Consider the following 22,855-nt stretch of genomic DNA (forward strand, 5'->3'; position numbering starts at 1 on the left):
ATCATTGCAATTGTTGGGAAATTCGACGTATCTTGAATCTTTATTGATAGTGACAACTCTTGTGACATCATGTACTCAGTGTTATTTAAGAAGATTTGGCTAGACCAAAGCAGTTTCTTGTCGTATAAGCCTCTAGACGTTCAACAGGACCACTACTCGTCCATGGGGATATGTAGAGTTGATGGTTTCTATTGGCTATGAAAAATACATTTGAGCGATAAATTCTTAATTTTTTGTTGTTCTTTGCAGGAGTGTCTATAATTGTATCTTGAGATGATCCTTTACAATCATATTAGATGATGTTGCCTCGTCGGTCCACTTAAAACTTAAATACCATAACCTACGGGAAGAATCGATCACCGTCAATGTCAAACTAGAGGGAGTAAAGAAAATATATCAGGTTCTCCAGAAAGATCAAGGAGATGGCATAGCCATAGAGATCAATGTCACTTCCTTCATCAGACAATTTTCAAAGTGGTTGAAGCGAACATAAAAAGTGAATGAATAAGTGACGGCTAGCCCGCCTGGTTATGTTTCCTATTATTTGATCGTATAAAATATTATGCTTAAATTATTTATTGTTTATATACTTATAAATGAAATTCTAGCACTTGTAATACAAGTGGCATTGTTGATGTCCCAACATCATAATATGATGTCAAGACAGATGTTACAACATCTGTTAACAGACAAGACCCAATAAACTATACAAAGAATTTCTCTAACAGAGTTTGTGTAGCGCTTTTGTGTAGTTTTGTAGAACTAATTCGTTGATTTCAAATTCTTCCAGTGGCTTCCTTTATGGATAAGGATAGATCCGTTTGAGGGTAGAATAGAAAATGCAAATTATAGTTGTAAAGTCCCCAACGGTCATGGTGGGAATGATAGATAACAAGTACAAGTTAGATTTTCCTTACACCATCCTACAAGAGAAGAGGTCACAATTTACATTAGTACTTTTATCCTCACCATCACACGCAAGTCTTCCTTGATCTTATAAGTCTTCAGAGGCTTCTAATTGTATGTTGAATGAAGCATGTTGTAGATGATTAGAAATTGTATCTTCCTAACCTAAGTCTTTGAATCTCCATGATGTTCAGCAGAATCTTGCCTTCAGAGTCTTCAGCACTTGGTTTTCAAAAACGATGTCTTCATATCTTTAGAACTTGTTCAGCAGAACCTCATATTCAGCATCTTTAGAACATGGTACACAGAAGTAAAGCTTTGAAAGGTCTTTAAAGCTTCCTTATAAAGTTACGATCAAAAGCTCTTGTACTAACGTTCCTTAGAATTTTTGCAGAAGTAGCATTCCAAAGTATTGAGTTCCATTGTAACACAACACTAGTATTCTTCCAGAGTGTTGAGTTCAGAACCTGATGATGTCACACGTCTTCTTACCAGATTCAGAATCTGCAAGGCAAAAGCCACACACTAGAAAGAAACTATTAGTGTACATAATTGTTCTTTAAGATAACATGTAAAGTTATCATCAAAACCTAAGGTTAGATGCAGAACCAATCCTGTTCTTGAATCAGGATCATACAAATACACCTTAAATAGGTAAAAAAACATCTTATTCAATTAAATAAGTGTTTTCTACTTACCTTTCTATTATAATGTACTATTAGTCAATACAAAAAAAAAGTGAACATATGGGGCCAACAAGCCTACTTTTGCAGAGAAACGATCTTCCCATATATCGCGACTTTATCGGGTTAAATATGCTCCTTGGAAAGCATTAAAGAATGGTGAAAATACTTCACCTTATCCAAAGCATTTTCAAATGACTATGAATCTCCTTAAGGGTGGAACTTGTACAGTCAACTAGCAGTTTGTTTAATGAAGCATTCCGAGAATGCAAGAGCTCTAATTCTTTGTGAATAGACCCCAAATTACTTCAAACAATAGATATAGATTATTCTTTCATCACTGCAGACCTCGTTATTTTAGTCACCTAATCAAAAATAAAAACAACGAGCTTCTGATGAAGTAAAACATTCTTCACCCCAAAAAGAGATGTAGAAGCTTCCTTTGCTTCATGCAAGTACCTATCCTGCTGAAGCTTTAGGTCGTGGATGTGGTCTTTCATTCTTTGATTTTTAATATTATTCCATTTAGACTATCAAGCCTCATAGTGATTTAATGCACCATGGGCCACAACAGTTGAAGCGCGTCAAGTATACCTTGCCAAATTGTCTATTTCACCCTCCAGAACGGGCCCAGAAAGGCTAGGCAAGTAATTGCAGTCCTCATCCAAAGGAGGGGTTGGCAACCATCAACAAAAATAGTTCCAGATCTCGTCAATAAAGGGAGAACAATCCTCTGACCTAAGGCATTTAATAAAGTCAGCAGATTCTTTGTAGAGACATCATTTTTGTCGGTCATACTCCCTACATTAAAAGCTGGAACTTCTCTTCATTACCCATGTATTATGCACAGTAACAAGTAAAACATATACGTCAGAGGTATATTGATTAAAAATACCATAAAACTCAAAAGATTTGATGCTTACCAAAAATGGTTGTTCTCTGTTCCTGTTAGCTGGCTTTTATCAACGATTGGACGTCAATAAGATGCTATAAACGTTGCTTATCAACCTCTGTCATCAAAGTAGCTCCCCCTATATATCCCATATTATTGATAAACTTCACCAATCAGCCTTTCCAATATGAAAAACGTTATTCCCAAGCATCCAATACTTGGAGAACAGGTCGGCACATATACACTTCACACTATTATTGACATCACAAATTATAACAATATCTTTAGAGTCGAGGGGAGTTACTAGAAAAAACTTATCTTCAAAAGGCAGGAGCTTCGAAAGAGGTTTGAACCCGTGAATAGTCGGCTTGAGGCGGAGTAATCTACTCCCCTAATTTGGGATGCCGGGTCACAAAGATATTTGAAGAGGTGAAGGAAAAGGAACTCGTAGGATCTTCCATCCACATACTCAGACCAATATTGGTATAATATCATATATATACCCAACATGAAGGGTGAAATTGTGAAGGAGCCATGATCACATGTTTCAGACCCTCTATCTTAAAAGCAATTAAAGGGAGACGAAGGCCCTTGGTGGAAAAAGTATTCATAAAAAGGAATGACGCAAGCACCATACTTGTCGCATATTCGTTCATCTTTAAAAGGATTCACAGTTTCCTAGTGAGAAGATAATCCAACTTCTGTCAAAGCACTATCAAGACCACCTGGTTTGGCAAAAACATAAAGAGTGGAAGATAAACAGTACCAATTTAAGAAGATCAAGCATCCGTTTGAGACCTACAAATACTTTTCTATGATTTCTTGTTCATAGTGCACTAGCTTTTTCGTTGTGGAAAATGAAATGAAGAAGAGCAAAAAAGTTAAACTATTAAACTGGAAAAAGGAAAAATCAGAAAAGCGAAGAGGATACGTATTTCCCTCACAGAAAACTATGTTCTAGAAGGCAAAATGGTTTCACTAAATACATCTAATAATTCATAAGAAACACTCAAGAGTTTCGGTTACAAAAAACTATTAGGATGATTTATATGAAAAAACACTTGAATATGTCGCATCAACAACATGATCCTTTAAAAACTAGAATGTTGTTATTCATCTATCTTAAAATGATCACAAAGTGGTCAACATTCGGGGCTGAAATAACAAACCCTCACATACTTTAAACATCGGCTAGGGCTTAAGGGTAAATTCCAGATCGACCTCGGATCGTTCTTGCTCGACTGCATCAACCCCGACCAACCACCACGAAGGGGTCTCAAGTCTTCCATAATCCTCCCAATATCTGAATATGATTATCCTTATGATCCCTAGAGATCTCAACCGTAAAACACAATCAACGACTCTTCGCAAAGGATGATGGACAAATAGCTAGTTTGTTATTTTTCCCTCTCTCTACGCGTGTGTGTATAATCTCATTGGCTAATCTCTCGAAAGCATGTCTATCTTGACCAAATGATTGAAGATAAGAATGTGTTTTCCTTTGTGGATTAGCTAAAACTTTTTTTTTTGTTTCTGACGTGTTTGTACCCGAAAAATGTGTATCTAATGAATAAATAAACTTTTTTAATTTTTGTCATGCAATGTGTATTTCTTTTTCTTAATTACTTACCATTATTTTTACTTGTTTATGTGATATTGTTTTCACTCTCGAGTTCATTTTTCTAGAGTACAACTTGTCCTTTGATATCGTGCTTGAAGTTTGATAGGACGTCTCTGGAGACTGATCATGGTTAAGGGTCGATACACATTCCATTGCCCCATGTGAAAACTTGGTTCAAGATTGACGTAATGTGGACTCACCATTGTCTATGGAGTGGCTAGCTGCCAAATAGGGGTGAGCTTGTATTTGCCACTGGGGAATTTTGATTGCTTTAGTCGTACGCCTGTGACATTTTTTACAGCACCTTTAAACTTTTGTGATGAGACTTCGATCGCTTTAATCATACGTCGTCGGCGTTAATGACAACACGGATGATTCATTGTTATCTTAATAATCACAAGAAAAATAGAGAGTTTAATAAATAAAAAATTTATTCTTTGATAAAATAGAATTGTGAATGATAACATTGCATCATAGCTTTACATGTAACCTAGAGACTTGTCAAGTTATCAAACAGCACGACTTTTGATTGTTTGTCAAACAACTAAAACTTCAAGAATATTTGCATCATAACTTTACATGTAGCCTATAAACATATTGAGGTATCAAACAACACAACTTTTAATTGTTTGTCAAACAACTTGAAGAATATTTATTACCGTAAGAATCTCATTCTTGTCCAAGATGAAAGCCTATCTTGATCAATGATCAAACATAAAGCCAATGTTTTTTAAAGAAAACTATGAAACACTTTGATAATAGGTGTACAATCGAACTATTTGAATCATCGTAACAACATGCAATGCAACCCATGACATGGTTTTTTGTCAATTGTTTCAAGTAAAATTAACATAATTTACTACAAGTAAACATTATTTATTAAACTCTCTAAGTGAGTAACTTTAAAAATAATAAAGAAACTAAAAAGTCTTGCATAATTATATTACGACACAGTTCTTTAGAGTGATAATTATGCACAAATAAGTTGAACTAATAATCATGTAATGACAAGCAGAGTTGCAACATTTGGAAATAAATCAAAAAATTGGTCCCGGCGGGGCTCGAACCCGCGACCTTCGGCTCATAAGACCAACGCTCTAACCAACTGAGCTACGGGACCAGCTCATGTTGGCTTTTACTCAATCTTAAATTTGATTTTTCTTTTTATTCATTAGACATCAACTAACTATTAACATTGTATATGTAATCATTTAGTTTTAAAATAAATATTTTAACATGTATAAAATCATGCTTACTTAATTTTTATTCAAATAAAATCATTTTTGAAATATTTTATTGAAAATCTATATCTTAAATATCAAATGAAAATAAAAAATATGTATTTACTTTTGTGATGTATATATAAAAAAGTTATTGTATCATTTATAAATACAATAATTCTCTATATTAATTTGAATTTAAAAAAAAAATTATATTTGATATTTAAATTATAGTAATTAAACTATATTTTTTTAAATATATATATACACTAATATAAAATAATACATGTTTTTTTATATAAACAAATACAAGCAATATCTTAAGGCCAAGAATACACTAAGGTAAAAAAAATCATACAAAAAGCGGCAAAAGCTAAAAGTCAGAGAAAAAATTATATGTAATGGAAGGGTGACATGGCTTGTTTTTTTTATAGAAATTCACCATTATAGAATCATGAAAATGGTTAAACTAGGTGAAGTTCTAATTAGAAAAACCAACACTAATCAGTTTGTCTGCACAAACATTCTCTTTCCTATAGATGTGAAAGACTAGAACGTGCATATAACTAGTCTGATACAATTCAACTGTTTTGCCTTAATCTTTCAAGGGATTAAGTTGTGAGTAGAGAAGAGTTACACTATAAACAAGGAATCAAACTCAAGTGAAAAGTGATTCGAATTGTTCTTGAATTTTATTTTCTCGTCAATCATTGCCCCTGTTAACTCTGATTGAAGAACATTCCCATCACCTATGTAGCTAGAGAAACTCCCCATATGATCATTATAAGAGTTTTTAAAGATGCCTCCATAAGCATATATGAAAGGGAGACCTGTGACTATTTCATCAAAGTTTCCTCTTACCCAACCAAGTAGTGGAAGTTGCCACAATACCTCAGTTAAAGATTGAGGGTCAGGACGATGCAACTTTATGGAAAAATCTTTAATGATAGTGAATTCTAGCATACATGAACTAGTAGATTTATGGTAAGTGTTGCTAGAAATATTGGAGAAGATGGTGACAATGCGTTTTTCAACTGATTTTTGTGCGTTTCAAATTTTGTTAATTTCTAGCATACCAAATTGCATTGATTGTATGGATAATTGCAGCAACCATAATAACCCAACATCTTGTTAACCAAGGTTTGTTGATGATCTCCCAACCGTTAGAGAGACTCAATTTAAATAGTGGTTCTAAATATGTTAGATAGTCGAGCCCATAAGTGACAAACAAGATCAGTCAAATATAAAATGTTGGGATGTTTCACTTTGCTTGAAGCAAAGATTGCAAACAGAAGGGTGGTGACATCCTCTAGCATCCATGTTTTTATTAATGTGAAGCTTGTTTTGCATAAATCTCCAAAAAAAGCATTGATTTTGATAAAGGATGTGAGAATTCTAAACTGTCTAGCTCTAGTTGACTGAATAGTTGTGTTTGTTGAAGAATTTATAAGCATCCTTAAAGGTCAAGCAACCTGACTCCAAGTGGTTTCAACATATAGAGTCCTCTAAATCTTCTGCAGAAATATTGCATGCATGAGTGATGTTTCTAAGGGCAGGAAAAACCAACTTTTAATTATCATGTATCTACCATCTCTTGTTGATAAGGAAATCACTTAATTTTGTGGTTATAGAGAATTGGTCAAGAATGGCAATGTTGGAAGCTTGAGGAAGAAGAGGACTACACCAAGAGTCCAACCAAAAGTTGATTTGCCTACCATTACATATAATCCAAGCTGACTTATCAATGATCTTAGGTTAGGAAGTTTTAGTTGAACTCCATGTGGAGGAATGAATATGATATCTTATAGGCATGTTATGTCTCAATTCCTCTACCTTTGAGCAATATGGCCCAACTTTCTTTGGATTTGAGTATGTTCCAACAAAGCTTACTGCTTAAGACTTAGTTCAAGGTAGCCAGGGATAGTCTTCCTTTTTTCAATGTCTCCACTCCATATGAAATTTCTCATATAAGCTTCCAAGTTTTTGGTCAATAAGGCTGACCCACTCCATATGAAATTTCTCATATAAGCTTCCAAGTTTTTGGTCAATAAGGCTGACCCAGTCATAAAATTGAATGCAATAGATCAACATGCTATGAATGATAGATTTGACAAGTTAGATTCTTCCAGCTATAAATAGAATAGAAGTTTTCCAAGCATACATTTAGACTTGGCAGCATTGCACGTTTGACCTAAGCAAATAGCATATCTATCCAAGAGCTTGTTAACTAGTTTGATTGTTTTCATGCCTCATATGTAGAAAATCATGATTTCATCAACATATAATGTAATGGAAGGTACATTGACATTTCTAGTTCTATTCATAAGCTTGATACAATTGAATAACCCCTTTGCTTACCATTGATGGAATTTGGTAGGGAAACTGATTGAACAAAGTAATATTAGATAAGCATTCTTTCCCAATTTCTCAAATGAATATTAGAAAAACAATCTTTCCCAGTTTCTCAAATGATCCGGTATCTCTAGCCATTTTATGGCATAATGTAACTTTATCATACAAATAAATAATAGAAAAAAGATCAATTCCTTGATTAATTGAGAGACCTGGTGTATAATTATTGCTTTATATCACTGGTTATGACTTAATAGTATAAGTTAACAACTCTCATACTAATGTCAAGTTTGAGTAATGAAACATTTTCTAAATCATGCCTATGACTATGCCAAATTAGTTTTTCAAAGTCTACATTTCCACCGTCATACAATAATTATATAGGTGATCCACAGAGAACATACTATAATAGAAAAACTGGACTGCACAAACAATCTTGCTACCTTCAAAATCAATATTTTTTTTTAAGATATGTCATGGAAGATTGAACTACACTCACTAATTTGACTCAATAAGACTTCAGTAGTGTAAGAACACATTCATAAAAGGTATCACTGGTCATAATAAAAATCATGATGTTTGCAAGGTATGATTTGAATCAATATCCTTTTTCTCCTTAATATTGTTTCGTGATTTCAACCAAGAATAAAATTTTAAATCACGAGTCCTTGAAATCTATTTATTTAACAATAAATGGATTTATGCTCAAATGCTAAGGCACTAAATCCAGCATTACAAAGAAAGGATTTTGTGTTGTTGAAGAGAATCCTATAAAACCTGACTACTGAGGGGATGGCTGACTACTTCCATCTACAAAGAATTTGCAGATGAAAATGGAGCTTCTAAGTAATACGAACATTTCATACTCTATCCAACTATCAAAAACTCATTGAGACATAAAGACAGCAATTACCACCACCAGCCGGTACGTTGTTCTTAAGCACTAACTGCAACCTTTTCCTGTTCTTTCTTAGCAGATTTTGAAGGCTTTTCAACCAATTCGGGCTGAGGTTTTTCAACTCCTTCGATATTAGTTATCCTTAGCTTGGTCAATTCCTGAAAATGATAACCAAGCATCAAGAAGATTTAATACCAATAATTTGTTATAAAACAATGCCATTAAACAGATGCTTTTCAACACACCTGACGATGTCCTTTGGTTCTTCGGTAATTCTTCCTTCTCTTTTTCTTGAAAATAATTACCTTTGCATCTAGTGCCTGGTGTGAAGGGAAAATAAGTACAAGCAAGTGCATAAACAGAAAGAATGACAATTCCATTTCAAATCCATCCTTACGACAAAGAAGTTGAAATAAACTTGTATTCTCTTTTTACAGGATAAAAATGAAATTCATTAAGACCAAGATTTTAATGTTCATTTCAAATATATCCCTGACATTAAACGTTTCCACACCACTCATAAAGAATAAAAACATTTCTAGCAAGGATATCAAAGTAATTTTAGCAATTAATAATATTGAAATTTGAGACTTTTTCTTATAATTACGAATTAAGATCCCAAAACTCCATCTTTTTCTTAAATAAAAAGGGCAAAGAAGGCAAAGAGACTATAAAAAACATCGATTAAGCAAAGCACCTTATCCTCTCAACATGTTTTTCCAACATGTCAGCAAGAAAAACTAGCTTCCATTTTAAAATCTCAAGATTATAGGAAGCAATAAAGAGACCATACATTTTAAAATCTTGGTTTTGGCTGTTCTATCTTGTATGCATACTTGATCTACCACTTTTCTTTCTTGAATTTATTACTTTGGCAATAATATTTCTATCTATGTTTTAGCAGGAAAAGAAAAAGAGACATGAACTGAAGATTACAAATAAAGCTTTAACATACAAAATACAGTAATTAGTGAAGGTCTTTGGTTTACTTAGTTTGAAGGCTCTAGCTAACTAGTTTTTCTTAACTTAGTCTGGAGGTTCATATTGAGTAGAACTATGAACATACACAATAATTAAGAGGAAATTGCGTCATTCAGTCGCAGATTTGACAGCTTTTCAATATGACTGTGGAAAGACAAACATATGCAAACTAGAGTAAATGGAACGTAAAACTGAAGACAAGCAAATGCAAGTTAAAGTAAATGGAACATAAAACAGAAGGAGGAATCACCAATCTATTCTAAAGCAAACCCATTCCTATTCTCAAAATGAGAAAGTTGATTCCGCATATCAAGTTTATTTGAAACTGATAATTCTGCACTTACATGCTCCTCCACAACAGCATGAACAGCTGCATCTGGCACTATGGGTCTGCCAACAATTGTCTGACTAGCAGATCCTAGCAACAGAACTTTATTCAGAATCAACTGCAATGAGCCAAAAAAATGCAATGGAATATTCAATTAACTGGCTTGATAGATTACATAACAAAAAGAAAATTTTAAAAAATATTACTCCACAAAAACAAGTCACTGATTAGTATTCAATAAGATTAATGGCAACTCACACCGATAGAGATATGCTGCAATAGTGCAATTACAGGGTGTATCTAAAACTAGGTGACAATTTTACATAGAGCTATACAAAATGGTAAGTAACAACTTGTACACAAACAACGACAATAGAGTTGGAACACGGATCAAGTAACCCCGTGATATCACATTGTAAATCGAGTCTAATTGCAAACCATTTAAATCTAAAGCCTTTCTTTATAGTCCTTCAACTTACTATTTAATCAACTTACTTAGCGGGGCTTTAAACAAGATTCTCCAAATAGCTTAAAACAAGATTCTACCATAATTTGCACCATACATGCAACCTGATTTTCTCTCTAATGCATTCAGTCCCTATTTGTCTTATGTATTCACTAAATCATCCCAGTATTTGCATCTATACAACATTGAGCTTATTAGAACTCACTATCATGCAAGTATACAACATCCCAGGTCAGATAAATTGCAATAAAAAAGTTACTTGGTCTGATTGATACTTTTCCATCAAAAGTAACAGCCAAAATAATTGGCAAACAAAAGGATTACGCACCTTGTCATTCACTTCACAAAATTTCAACCTTTCTGTGAAAATGCTGTCCCCATTGCTCACTTTAAACTGATGAGAACCAATCTAAACCAAATGAAGGGGACAAAGCTCATTACTAAAACAAAAAAAAGGAACATTGATATATGTAATCAAATAAAGTTTGCGAAATGAACCTGAACAACGGCAAAAGCGGGCTCGTATGGCTTAAAAACCTGGTCGTCCTTTTGTAGGGGCCCCACCACTTTGTATCCAATAGCCGTTGCTTCTGCTTCCTTCTCTTCTGCCGTGTACACCTTTTTCTTACTTGACACAGAAACACAATCATCATCATCATCTTCATAATCTTCCTCTTCATCGTCATAATCACTGTCATCGCTGTCATCTTCATCTTCTACTTCTTCCTGTATATCTTTTTTTTTTATGTGATCGTCTTGTTTGGAAGAAGAGAAATAGCGTGCGCGATACCATTGTCCAAAAGCAGATGATGGTTTGGAATTGGTGAAAATGGGATGGGGTGACGAACTGTCGTGATTAGGAAACGCAGCCACGGAGAGTGAGCGAAGAGATGACGGGTCTTTGAAGAGAGATAATGTTGGTTGTGATTCGCGGGTTAACGCTTGCAGGCACCTCCGAATAGGAGTATGCATGGTCAATAAACCAAACCTAATTGTAACCAAACAATTTTTCAGATTCATTTTTTAAAAGCGTTCGGAAAAAGTTGGCTACCTTGTAAACTAGTTTCAAAGCAATTTAGAACAAGAAAATTTGCGTCTTAATGCAAGAAAAAATTCAGCAAACCCAAACAAAAGGCATATCGGTACCAAAACGAAATAGACTACTCTATCCCTCAAGCCAAGTAATCATGATTTTGGAACTACCAATATAATATATGTATGCAAGGATTCATGATTTTGGGAATAAGTAAGGCTATATATTTAAACAACTTAGTAAGCAAATAATTTGATTAGCATTAAACAGATATTAGCAGGACCAAATTAAAATGAGAATATTATTTTTCTTTCTTTTTTTCTTCTCTCTGTGAACAGTTTTACAGTCAATTAACTATGTCTATTTAGCATGTGCCTCCAAATTCCACAACAATGAACAAATAGTTGAAGTCCAAAAAAAGAACTATTTGCAATCTTTTGACAGTTCAGCTACAATGATAGTTACATATAAGATATAAAGAAATCTACATGTACAACCTAGAAAACTACCTGTCTTTCAGCCGGAAGATCATTTTCAATATCTCCTTGTAAACCTGCAAGTTCAAATACATATATAAAATATTACTAGTGCTACACAATTCACAATAAATGAAACAAAAGAAGCTATCCTGATTAGTTAAAAAGCACTACCTTGTAGAAAAAAAATATAGCAACATAAGAAAAAGAAACTAGCACTCAATTGTTCACCAACACAATCTAGCAGTAATCAAACATAATATACTAAAAAAACAAATGCAGAAATTAAGAAACATCTATAGCATAACCTAGAATATCAACATCATTTGAGTTTGAATCTGAGTTTGTTTATAAAAAAAACTATCTATGTATGGTATTTTGTTATCGATATCAACATGACATTCATGTGAAATTTGCATCCTTCCATCCGCTGCTTCAACTCATTCTCATTAAGTTGCCTCGTTCATGTCAGTGATAACAAGCTCTTAATTTACTGTTTATCAAAACTAAGTCCTGGATTGACACGTGTTTTTCCATTTTCCCACTCAAAACCATTTACCCCGAGACATTTATACTTCTATTACTATACTCTCTGAAGAACAATTTTTCCCACTCCAAACCGAATCCCTAAGGACACTCCAAAATTCTTTTTTTATCATCCAAAACCCTTTAGAGTGTTTGAGCTTGCCATATATATGCTTTAAGCGCGGGTTGCAACTAAAATTACAGCATTTCTTAACAAGAATGAACGTACAATACAGGAACAACAAAGAACAAATATCCAGAGGCGAACATACCCTTCAATATTAAGTTTACCACAAAGACATTCAAATTGCAGATCACGTACAACCTGGAAATCATCCAATGTAAACTCAGTTCAGCAAAAATCAACCATTTAATCTATATAAAATTGAAAGATGACAATTCCCAACCATATTCAAATTCAACATAATTTCTACAAACTTGCAACATTTCCAAGTATTCACCACGCTCCTATACCGTCAAACACGACGATCTAGAGCGGAATCGCGGTGCCAAGTGTTTGAAGCAATTCAGCGGCGCGTTGCATTTACGCGTCCACGCGCGCAAATGGAGAGGAGAGGGAAAAGCAAGAGATGGAAAGGAAACTCACTGATTCTGACGGCCGACGAGAACTCCGGCAGCGTAGAGATCGGAATGCGACTCTAACTTGTTAGGCCAGAGGTTTGTACTGAAGGAGCTCGTTGGTTTTAGGGTTTTAGTTTTTTTTTTTGGTAGAAAAGGTTTTAGTTGGTTTTTTTATTAAAGTAAAAAAATGAAATAAGTAGTTAAAAGTTGTTTTATTTTTGTTGTGATATAAGGAGAGTAAATTATCTTTTTCAATTTCAATTGTTTGTTTTTTATTACAATATAAGAAATAAAATAAGTAGGTTAATAATAATTAAAATAAAAAATTGTTATTTTTTAATAATAAATAATAGATAATAATAGATAAATCTTACAATATGTATTATATAAGTGCATTTTAATGGCTAAAAAAGTGTTAGTTTGTCAGTAAAAAAATGAAAAATATTTAATAAAATGCGTCTTCGTAAACAAAATATTAATTTGTAAAAGGAATGAGACAAACACTAAGTAATTGTTTAATATTGAGGATGATGATGAGTGAAGTGACAATCAATCTTAATGTGTTTGTAATGCTCATGAAAGACCGAGTTGTGGCAAATTTGAGTGGCACTCTTGTTGTCAAAATATGTGGGAGTTGGTTCAGAAAGAATGACATCAATATCACAAAGTAACCAACACAACCAAACTATTTAAGTAGTGGTGGATGTCACAACACAATACCCAACTTCTGTAGAAGGATAAGAGACAATATCTTATTTATTACTCTTCCAAACAATAAGAGAGTCTCCAAGTAGGGATGACAATGAGGCGGGTCGGGGACGGTTATTACCTCCCTCAAACCCAAATCTAAATCTCCAAACAATCTCCGTTCCCCGCCCAAACCCAAACGGGATGGAGAACTAAACCCAAACCCGACTCAAACGGGTTCGGGTATCCCCGTCCCGCCACCATCCATTTAGTAAAATCAATTTTTTAATAGAAATACTTACTTTTTTCAAAATTAAATTACTTTATAAATAATAAAATAAAGTAATTTCAAAAGAATTCATACATATATTTCAAATATTTTAAATAATAAATACAAATCAAAATATCAAATTTAGCCACATATTTAATATTCTAAATTATCAAAAACATAAAGATATACAATGAAATAAACGGGGCGGGTTCAGGGATGGGTTCGGGTGGGTATTAGTGTCCCCATTACCCAACCCGTCCTCATATTTTGTAATCGGGAAAAACCCAAACCCGGACCCAAACCCAATCAAAGCGGATTTTCCCCGTGAACTTTGGGACGGGTTCGGATGGGTACTCGCGAGTACGGGTTTTGTTGTCATACCTATCTCCAAGAAAGATACAAAACCATGTGGTAGGCTTAAGATCTGTAGGAACACAAACCCAATCAGCATCAAAATACGCATGTAGCTCTAATGAGAGCGATGAGGAAAAGATAAGACTCTAAAACTGGATTCTCTGAAGATAACAATATATGTGAAGAACAATTGTCCAATATACTGTAGTAGAAGAGACAATAAACTAACTAACAACATATACAACATAAGCAATATTTGGTATGGTAATCGTAAGGTATATCAGGCTTCCAACCAAAGTACAATACAAGATGAGAAAAGATAGAGGAACACCATCAAATGAGGTATACTTCACATTCAACCCAAGAGGACTATACACTACTATAGTATCATAAAGGCGAGTTTGTTCAAGAATGTTGGCAATGTAGTTGGATTGAGAGAGAGAGAGAGAAGATAGCCTTAATGAGAGTAGACAACTTCAATGCCCATGAAGTAGTGAATAGTGCCTAAATATTTCATCTCAGACTATTTAGCTAACTGTAATTTCAAATAATTAATTTCATCCATATCATCGTATGTAATAATCATATCATTAACATATAATGACAGTAACATAAGATCATGATAAGTGGTATAGAGAAATAAAGCAGAATCAAGATCACTAGAGTGAAATCCAATATATGTAATAACATTGGTAAACTTCTCACGCCAATCTCGTGGATCTTACTTCAAACTATATAGAGCCTTCTTCAACTTACACATTTCCCCTTGATTATGAGAAACACTTGGTAGGGGCACTAGTTAAACTTCCTCTTGAAGATAACCATTTAAAAATGCATTTTAAACATCCATCTGACAAATATGCCACTTATGAACAGATACCACTACAATATGAGTGTGAATAGTAGTCATCTTAAAAATTGGAACAAAATTTTCTTCATAATCCATATCATATTATTGAGAGAATTCCTTAGTAACAAGACGTATTTTATATCGCTCAACTAATCAATCATACTTAGTTTTGATCTTATATATCCAATGAGACCCAATAGCATGTTTTCCAAGAGGAACGTGTATTAATTGAAAGTGCAATCACATTATTGTATGGTATCCTCTCTTGTTTTAATGTTTTTATTAATTTTAGTGTATGAGTTTATTCATGTGCTTGTTTGTAATTTGCTTATTATTCAATATTCGTGTGTTTGCATTTGAGTTGTATTTTATCCGCTTAAACTATTTTAGCGTTATACCATTAATACCCTTCATTACTTAAATAAAATTAGTGTTTGATCCATGATAGCGTTTATTTTTTAGTCTGGCACATTGTTATTTTGTCGTTTCATATGGTATTGCTTGAATCACAGTTAGAACTCTTAAGATATTAAGTGACTTGATTTGAATCAAGTGGTAAGTGTGACTTGAATCAAGAACCTTGTGAAAATTTGGATCCGCCTTTGGATGATTTAATTTGAATCATAAAATGAACATGATTCGAATCACAGTCTCATGTGAGTCGAATCATGTTGTGATTCTTACTCGAATCACATGTCTCCATGAAGCTAGGATTTGGCTATCTCTAATTTGGCTTGAATCATGAATTTAACTTGACTCAAATTACAACACAATGTGACTTGAATCATAGTTTCTTCATGACTATAATCATTGCTTCACAAATCCAATTTTCCATCTTAGATTTAAATATTTGTTTTTTATGAAAGAAGAAAAAGTGTGTAAAACTTTATGGGTGAAACCCATAGAAACAAAATGTCAATTTGTCTTCTCTTTGGTGTGTCTTCTTCAAGCACTTTTGATTTTATTTCTCTAGTTTTTTTAGAACAATCTCTTGAGTGTTAATCCATGTCAGATTCTCTCTTTTTATTACACATTGTTCTTATGTAATTTGTTGTGTATTAAGGGAAACTAGAGAGAGTGAGTGGATCAATCTTGTAGTGATTCATGTCTGACCAAGCTCATGATATCCATCAAGAACTTGACCCATTTATCCAGAAATTAGAGATAATCTTATATGTGTATGTTCCTCTTTCACCTACATCTAATTCCATGACTAATAAATTGTGAATTAAAGTGTTTCTGAGATTCCTTGGCATTATTCATCATTTTCATCCTTAGTCATTTTCCATTGTTGTGGACCTTCATCTCTAAAGTGAAGTTTGTTGTTCGTAATGCATGTATCTTATCTTGAATGTTGTTGGTTCTTATATATATATATATATATATATATATATATATATATATATATATATATATATATATATATATATATATATATATATATATATATATATATATATATATATATATATATATATATATATATCAAGAAGAGAGTTTTGGTATACTCCATGGAAGATTTTGGTGAAGCCTGGTACTGATTGTTAGTAAAGCGGAGTTGGGACATGTTCATCTTTTGTGAGATTATGGAAAGGCTAGTCGCATACAAAGTTAGGAGTTATCCAATCAACACTTAGTTAATAGCAAGCACCCAGACAAAAAATCAGTGGGATTCGATAGATTGTCACACACGAATACTTGGAGCAGGTTATTGTGGATAACAAGGTTATTGAATTAAGATCTTTGGGGATCTTATTTTTTATTGCAGTTTGAGTGTTTGCATCAATAGAGGGAATTATTATGCGATAATTAGTTATAATCAGAATGCTTGTATCAAACTTATCAAAAAGTGGAAGACCGTGATTATTTCCCGGTGGTTCTTTAATACCATTGAAGAGTTAAGTAGGCAAAGGGAGGATGAACGCTGAACTACGATATATCTCTGTGTATTTTTTGTTCTTCCCTTACCTCATTTAATTTTCTAGTATTCATTAATATTTTATTGCATTAGTGTGTTATTGCATCAATTGTATATAATTTAGGTCAAACAATGTTTAAAGATATTTAATGTATAGGTTTAGGTATGTGATGCATCGATATTAATGGATCATCATAAATTCAATTATGTCTTGAATGAACATCTATGTAAATTGTTTTTAAATCACTTTGTTTAAAGCGGCTTTAGGTGTCTTATAATTGACTTGCATTAGAAGTAATTAATTCCTTAGTGATATCTTGTAATATTTCACTTGGTTTAATTTATTGAGATGCTTCCAAGCTCTCTTACTGTTATCTTCTGCTTCCGTACATGATAATGACCAAACATAAGGACATCACAAGCCTTGTCTAGTAGGAGAATCAAGACTTCATTAAAGTGTTTATATGATCAATGTATCTGACAAAGAATATTGAAGGTCTCAAAGTTGTGAAAGAGAGGAAGTGTGAAAGCTTGCCTAGTTGTGTTTGTCAAGTATTGTAAAAATAATGTAGTAGCTTAAGAGTACTAAGGTCTGATATCCAACCCACCCCAGCCGAAAGCCTTTCGTGATCATGAGAAATTATTGGTTTATATGTTATATTAATATGTAAATCGGTCTATAGAAATGTATTAGTTATTGTGTTTGTATAAATTAATCATTTTAATCAGTTCCCTCTTTTCTCCACCGATATGAGAAAAGAAAGAAAAAGAGTTAATAAATCAGAGCAGTGTTCTCATGATTAAAAATTGCCAATATTAGAGTTTTAACCATGATTAATATTCAATATAACATTAATAAGCAATATACTATTTTTATGAAAAATATTTGGGAGATAGACATAAACATAAAACTAATTATGGGTAATGATAAAAATAAACTGTATTTAGTGTTAAATAATTATAGTGTAAAATACAATTGTAATAACAAGTGGCCTATTAGCTCAGTTGGTTAGAGCGTCGTGCTAATAACGCGAAGGTCGCAGGTTCGAGACCTGCATGGGCCAATAATTTTTTTATATCTAACTTGTGTTATTTGATCCTATCCATATAAATGGGTTGTATTCACTAACTAATATTGTTAGTTTTATAGTTTTGTGATTGACATTAATTTTACTAAAACATGGTTACGAAAGCAGCTTTCACAGCGCTTTTTTTGGCCTTTAACAGCGCTTTAAAGCGCTGCCATAGCCAGCGCTGGCGTAGGCTACGAAAGCGCTTTTAAAAGCGCTCTGGTAGACCCCCCCTTTAAGAGCGCTTTCCTGGAAAAAGCGCTCTGGTAGGACCCCCTATTAGAGCGCTTTCCTGGAAAAAGCGCTCTGGTAGACCCCCCTTTAAGAGCGCTTCTTAGTAAAAGCGCTGGCAAAGACCAGTAAAAAAGCAAAAAAAATTAAAAAATTACGCAGCATACAAAAGCGCTTTTGGAAAGCGCTCTGGTAGGCCCCCCTATGAGAGCGCTTTTTCCAGAAAAAGCGCTCTCATAGGGGGGCCTACCAGAGCGCTTTTCCAAAAGCGCTTTTGTATGCTGCGTAATTTTTTAATTTTTTTTGCTTATTTACTGGTCTTTGCCAGCGCTTTTACTAAGAAGCGCTCTAGTATGTGGACCTTTAAGAGCGCTTTTTAGAAGCGCTGTAGTTGCTAAATGAGGTATTTTTATGTGCAGCCTATAATTTAATCCTCCCAGTCGACCTGTAATGTTTTCGACCTGTAATATTTTCGACCTGTAATATATTTTCGACCTGTAATATATTTTCGACTATATTATTTCAGCCATCAGTAAGACAATATATATACTAATATATACCATTATAATATCCAAAATTATATATATACATCATTACAAAATTATATATATACATCATTACAAAATCAACAATATTATAGTTCAAATCTGCATGAAAAATAGCTTAATATAAAATTGACACAATTCCTCTTTGATTTCTTCTAACTTTAGCTTCGAGTACCCAGCAGCACGGAATTCGTCAAGGTACTATAAAACAAAAACATAATATGAATAATATATTTAGGTAAATGTAATAAATTATATGAAATTATCTTAAGTTATAACTTTATACCGTGGGAGGAATCTCTAATTGATTCGCCTGAATGATTTCTTTCATAAACCTCAATACAAAGTATCCGCAGTCTGAACTGTTACGCTGTAGCGGACACTACATAGAAAAACAAATAAGATTCTATATAAGTTGTCTTGTTTTACCAAGTAGCATAAATATTATAAGCAAATTTGTGAAAAGTAATGTACCTGCACTTCGATCCAGGTGATGTTGTTTGATTTAGTCCGGGATACCTGTGCGTCCCGTTGACTACGGAATACTTGTATTGATCTAATTAACAAATATATAAAAGCATATGTTTAGATCAATCCCACAAATAAGTAAATATATAAATATACACGAATATATATTTAGAACGATCCCACTTACAAATCAACGATTTCCTTCATGGCCGGATAATTGGTCCATTCACCCTTTACCGAATTCAGATAATACACGACTTCCCTTATCGGGTTGATAGCAAGCAGCAACCAGTGTGCTCTATAAATTAAAACAATAGGTTATATGAAAATATTGCTATACACTAAAGAAACAGAGATTAGATGAATAAAGAATGAGAAACTAACCCTACTGGTCGGGTATTATACGCCCAAAGATGCAGACATTCTGTATTGCCGGTGGACATGAATCTATCGACTAAGCGCTGTCTAACAGATTCCGGATCCGAAACAATTTCCATTCCGCTACAATGGGCGGAAGACACGAACCGGAATCTGTTAGACAATGCAGTCCCGCGCAACACTCTGTCATACAACAACCTTAAATAAAAACATAATAAACATTAGATTCTTTTCATTGAAAAAGTGTAAATAAATTATATTGTGGGACTAATTAAATAATATATCGGATGAGTGAATATTACCGGATGTATGAATGCATATTACTGACGCCTAGTTGATCTTGGTTAAAAATCTCTTGCAAGTCATCAATTGTAATATGTGACTTGAACTCAATACCGAAGACACTTTCATCCATATCGATTTCCCGTAAAGCACCATCCTTCATATCGGACATATCAACCATTGTTGCGAGTGTCGCCCGGTATCGAGGCACAAAAGCACCGCCTTTTCTTGCCGCTTGCTTCGGAGGACCACTGGGTGGTACACTACGAACCTGCTGCGTCACTTGTTGTGACTCCCGAGCGGATGCCTAAAAATCATATAAGTTAGGTAAAATATAAAATCATGCATATTTTGATTCAGATTATATATTAACACTTTAAATGTACCTCTTTTAGCGATGCAACAGACTCCTCCTCCTGTAAAATCCCTTTACCCTTAATTGCGGGTTTTATAGGAGCAGTCTAAAAATAAAATGTAAAACATAATTAATAAACGGTTTAGAATTGACATTCGAAAACTAAATGATTCATAATCGTTTTCAATTTACCTCATCACTAATGGTAATGAGCTCCGAGGGCCATGCAACAAACGATCCTATTGCATCTCGCAGCAATGTCGTCTCTGAGACCATGTCAGGTACCGGTAGAATCGCATCACGATCTAATACAACATCCACCGATACTTTCAGGTGTCCATCCGGGAGCGGTCTGTGGTGAAGTAAATCTCCCGAAGTGTTGTGCACTTTTCCCTTGCCAACTAGTCGATAATTCGGTTCCGATAAGTATAGTTGGCAAGATGAAATGCCCTAAACCAAAAGTAAATATAAAGTCATTATCATTAATAAAATAGAACAATTTAAAAGGAAAAAAAATTATAATTACCTCGGGAAATTTCCTTTGATAGTTGATACTAGCCTTATCACTAGTTTCTTTCACCGATGAAGTGTTGCACTTTTCTCTCATATACACTTCTTTATCTCTTTGCAATTCAGAGACTTGTGCTTGCAATTCCGCCAACTTTTGCAACACTTCTTCATTTGAAGGATTTCTTCTCCTAGGACTCTTGTAAAAAGAGGTTGGAGTCACACCATGACCCTTACCCCTCACCCGACCGGGATACTCGGGAGCATCTAGTACTCTACTAAGTACGCTCTCCTCACCGGTGGATGCCGATTGCGACAAGGTCTCCTGTAATTCATTTACATTTAAATAAATATTAGTGGAGATAAAAAGTCATTTATATATTAAAAAACATTTGATTTAATTAAAGACACAGTATTATACTTACACATTCAGTATAAACTCTCTGAACATCGGGATCGACAGCGTGATTCTTGCCCACACGAGCTTCCTTCCACAACACATGTACAGGAAGTGAAGCTTCCTCACTTTTACTCTCCTCCAACTATGCATTGACACAAACGATAAAATCGTCAATTAAAACATGCACATGTAGACAATTAATTAAATCGAATTTCTATTTACTTACAATTTTATCCTCTAAGCGTGCATATCCCAAACGCCCTTTTTTGTATGGATACGCGGGTTTGGATGCTCTCTCCCTATTCGTGGCACTCTTTTTCTGAAAAGCTTCATCTCTTTGCTTTACAAACTCAGCCCAATCTGCTTCATCAATGAAGGTCGCATACTTTGTTGGCCGTCCCGGTGCATCTTTAAGAAATTTTCCATCTTTATCCTTAAGATAGGTGTTTGTCAAAAAACTTTTCCACCCTCTATATCTCTTGCCGGCCAAACTAAGTATGTAGCTTTTACGTTCATCTGGTATCTCAAAAGTCCTCTGCAAAAAAACGTACGCATAGTGTGTTAGTATAAATAATTTAAACAATTTATCGTCAAGATAATAACAACAATTAACCATATATGATATATACCTGAAGCTCTTCCCAAATCGCTTGTTTTTTCTCCTCCAATTCTAAATTTTTCGTTTTCGATTTCCAGGTAGCTATGGAGACCGGAATATGCATACGGACAAGTGTACCAATATAACTTGTCAACTTTGCAGAATTAGGACCAATTGGTTGTTTATCAGAATTCCATTCCAATCGGTATACTAATCCTTGGTCTCTATGTCGTATGATACTCCTCATAATAGTGATGCCTCGTGCAACCTCTTTTGCTTCAGTATCAGGTGGAGCATTTGTATCCGAAGCAACTCTTTCTTGTGAGTTTTCTTGTAAGTTTTCAGGTGGGTTTTCAGGTGGAGCATCTCTATCTGAAGCCATTGAACCTGTATCAAACAAACTAAAGCACATTAGTACACTATTAATAAGCTAACAATCTATACAAGTCAAATGGAAGTCAAACCATGCATGTACAAGTAAATCGGAAACGAAATCGGTACAAATCAAAATAAGCGTAAAAAAGAAAGTTATCGGAATTGAACGAAATTTACATGGCTATGGTAAAACGTCGCCACGGACTCAAAAACAAAGTCGGTTTTCCGAAATTCAGACCCTAAGCCCGACTTTTGATTACGGGCAGAAGCAAAACCGATAAAAAAATAGTCCCGAAATGTAAAGATAAGTGCATGAGCAGCTCCGGAATCGTCAAAATAGTATAGTTACATGTAAAGAAGTCAACAAGCGGATACATGGTTCAAAAGTTATGTACAAAACGAGAATATGCACCAAATTGAATAAAACAAATTAGTCGGACTATGTATACTATTACCTTTATCACTAACGTCTCTTTCTTTTCTTGGTAGGTTTGTGTACTACGCGTCTCTTAACAATGCGGACGGTTGGATTGATCCAAATACCCTCATTATGATCATTTCTAATACAAGATTCATTCTCATTTTGATCGTTTCTTGTACAAG

The 22,855-nt window shown here is 34.0% G+C and overlaps 1 protein-coding gene and 2 non-coding genes across 3 annotated transcripts; 1 reads left to right on the forward strand and 2 right to left on the reverse strand.

Moving 5' to 3' along the window:
- Positions 1 to 5,148: 5,148 nt before the first annotated feature.
- On the reverse strand, positions 5,149 to 5,222 carry TRNAI-UAU (transfer RNA isoleucine (anticodon UAU)). The gene has a single exon. It is a non-coding gene; the product is annotated as a tRNA-Ile (tRNA).
- A 3,103-nt stretch (positions 5,223 to 8,325) lies between these two features.
- LOC131610514 (large ribosomal subunit protein bL21m-like) lies at positions 8,326 to 13,125 on the reverse strand. The gene is made up of 8 exons (XM_058882479.1): positions 12,989 to 13,125; positions 12,654 to 12,706; positions 11,890 to 11,933; positions 10,846 to 11,335; positions 10,676 to 10,756; positions 9,898 to 9,999; positions 8,818 to 8,892; positions 8,326 to 8,730 (listed from the first exon to the last, which is right to left on the reverse strand). Exons 3-8 carry the CDS (start codon positions 11,910 to 11,912, stop codon positions 8,611 to 8,613), a joined length of 891 nt encoding a protein of 296 aa, XP_058738462.1. The 5' UTR covers positions 11,913 to 11,933; positions 12,654 to 12,706; positions 12,989 to 13,125; the 3' UTR covers positions 8,326 to 8,610.
- Positions 13,126 to 18,033: 4,908 nt separating this feature from the next.
- TRNAI-AAU (transfer RNA isoleucine (anticodon AAU)) lies at positions 18,034 to 18,107 on the forward strand. The gene has a single exon. It is a non-coding gene; the product is annotated as a tRNA-Ile (tRNA).
- Positions 18,108 to 22,855: the final 4,748 nt, after the last annotated feature.

The sequence above is a fragment of the Vicia villosa genome, linkage group LG6 (assembly GCF_029867415.1).
Source record: "Vicia villosa cultivar HV-30 ecotype Madison, WI linkage group LG6, Vvil1.0, whole genome shotgun sequence".
Taxonomy (NCBI): Eukaryota; Viridiplantae; Streptophyta; class Magnoliopsida; order Fabales; family Fabaceae; genus Vicia; species Vicia villosa.

Bases quoted from the DNA above. Each gene is read 5' to 3' on its own strand.
- LOC131610514 (XM_058882479.1), bottom strand. From the start codon at position 11,912: ATGATCTTCCGGCTGAAAGACAG. The intron at 10,000-10,675 runs GTGCGTAATCCT...GGCTCATTGCAG, and splicing joins TTTGTGAAGTGAATGACAAG to TTGATTCTGAATAAAGTTCT. The intron at 8,893-9,897 runs GTAAGTGCAGAA...CCTTCACACCAG, and splicing joins ATGCTGTTGTGGAGGAGCAT to GCACTAGATGCAAAGGTAAT.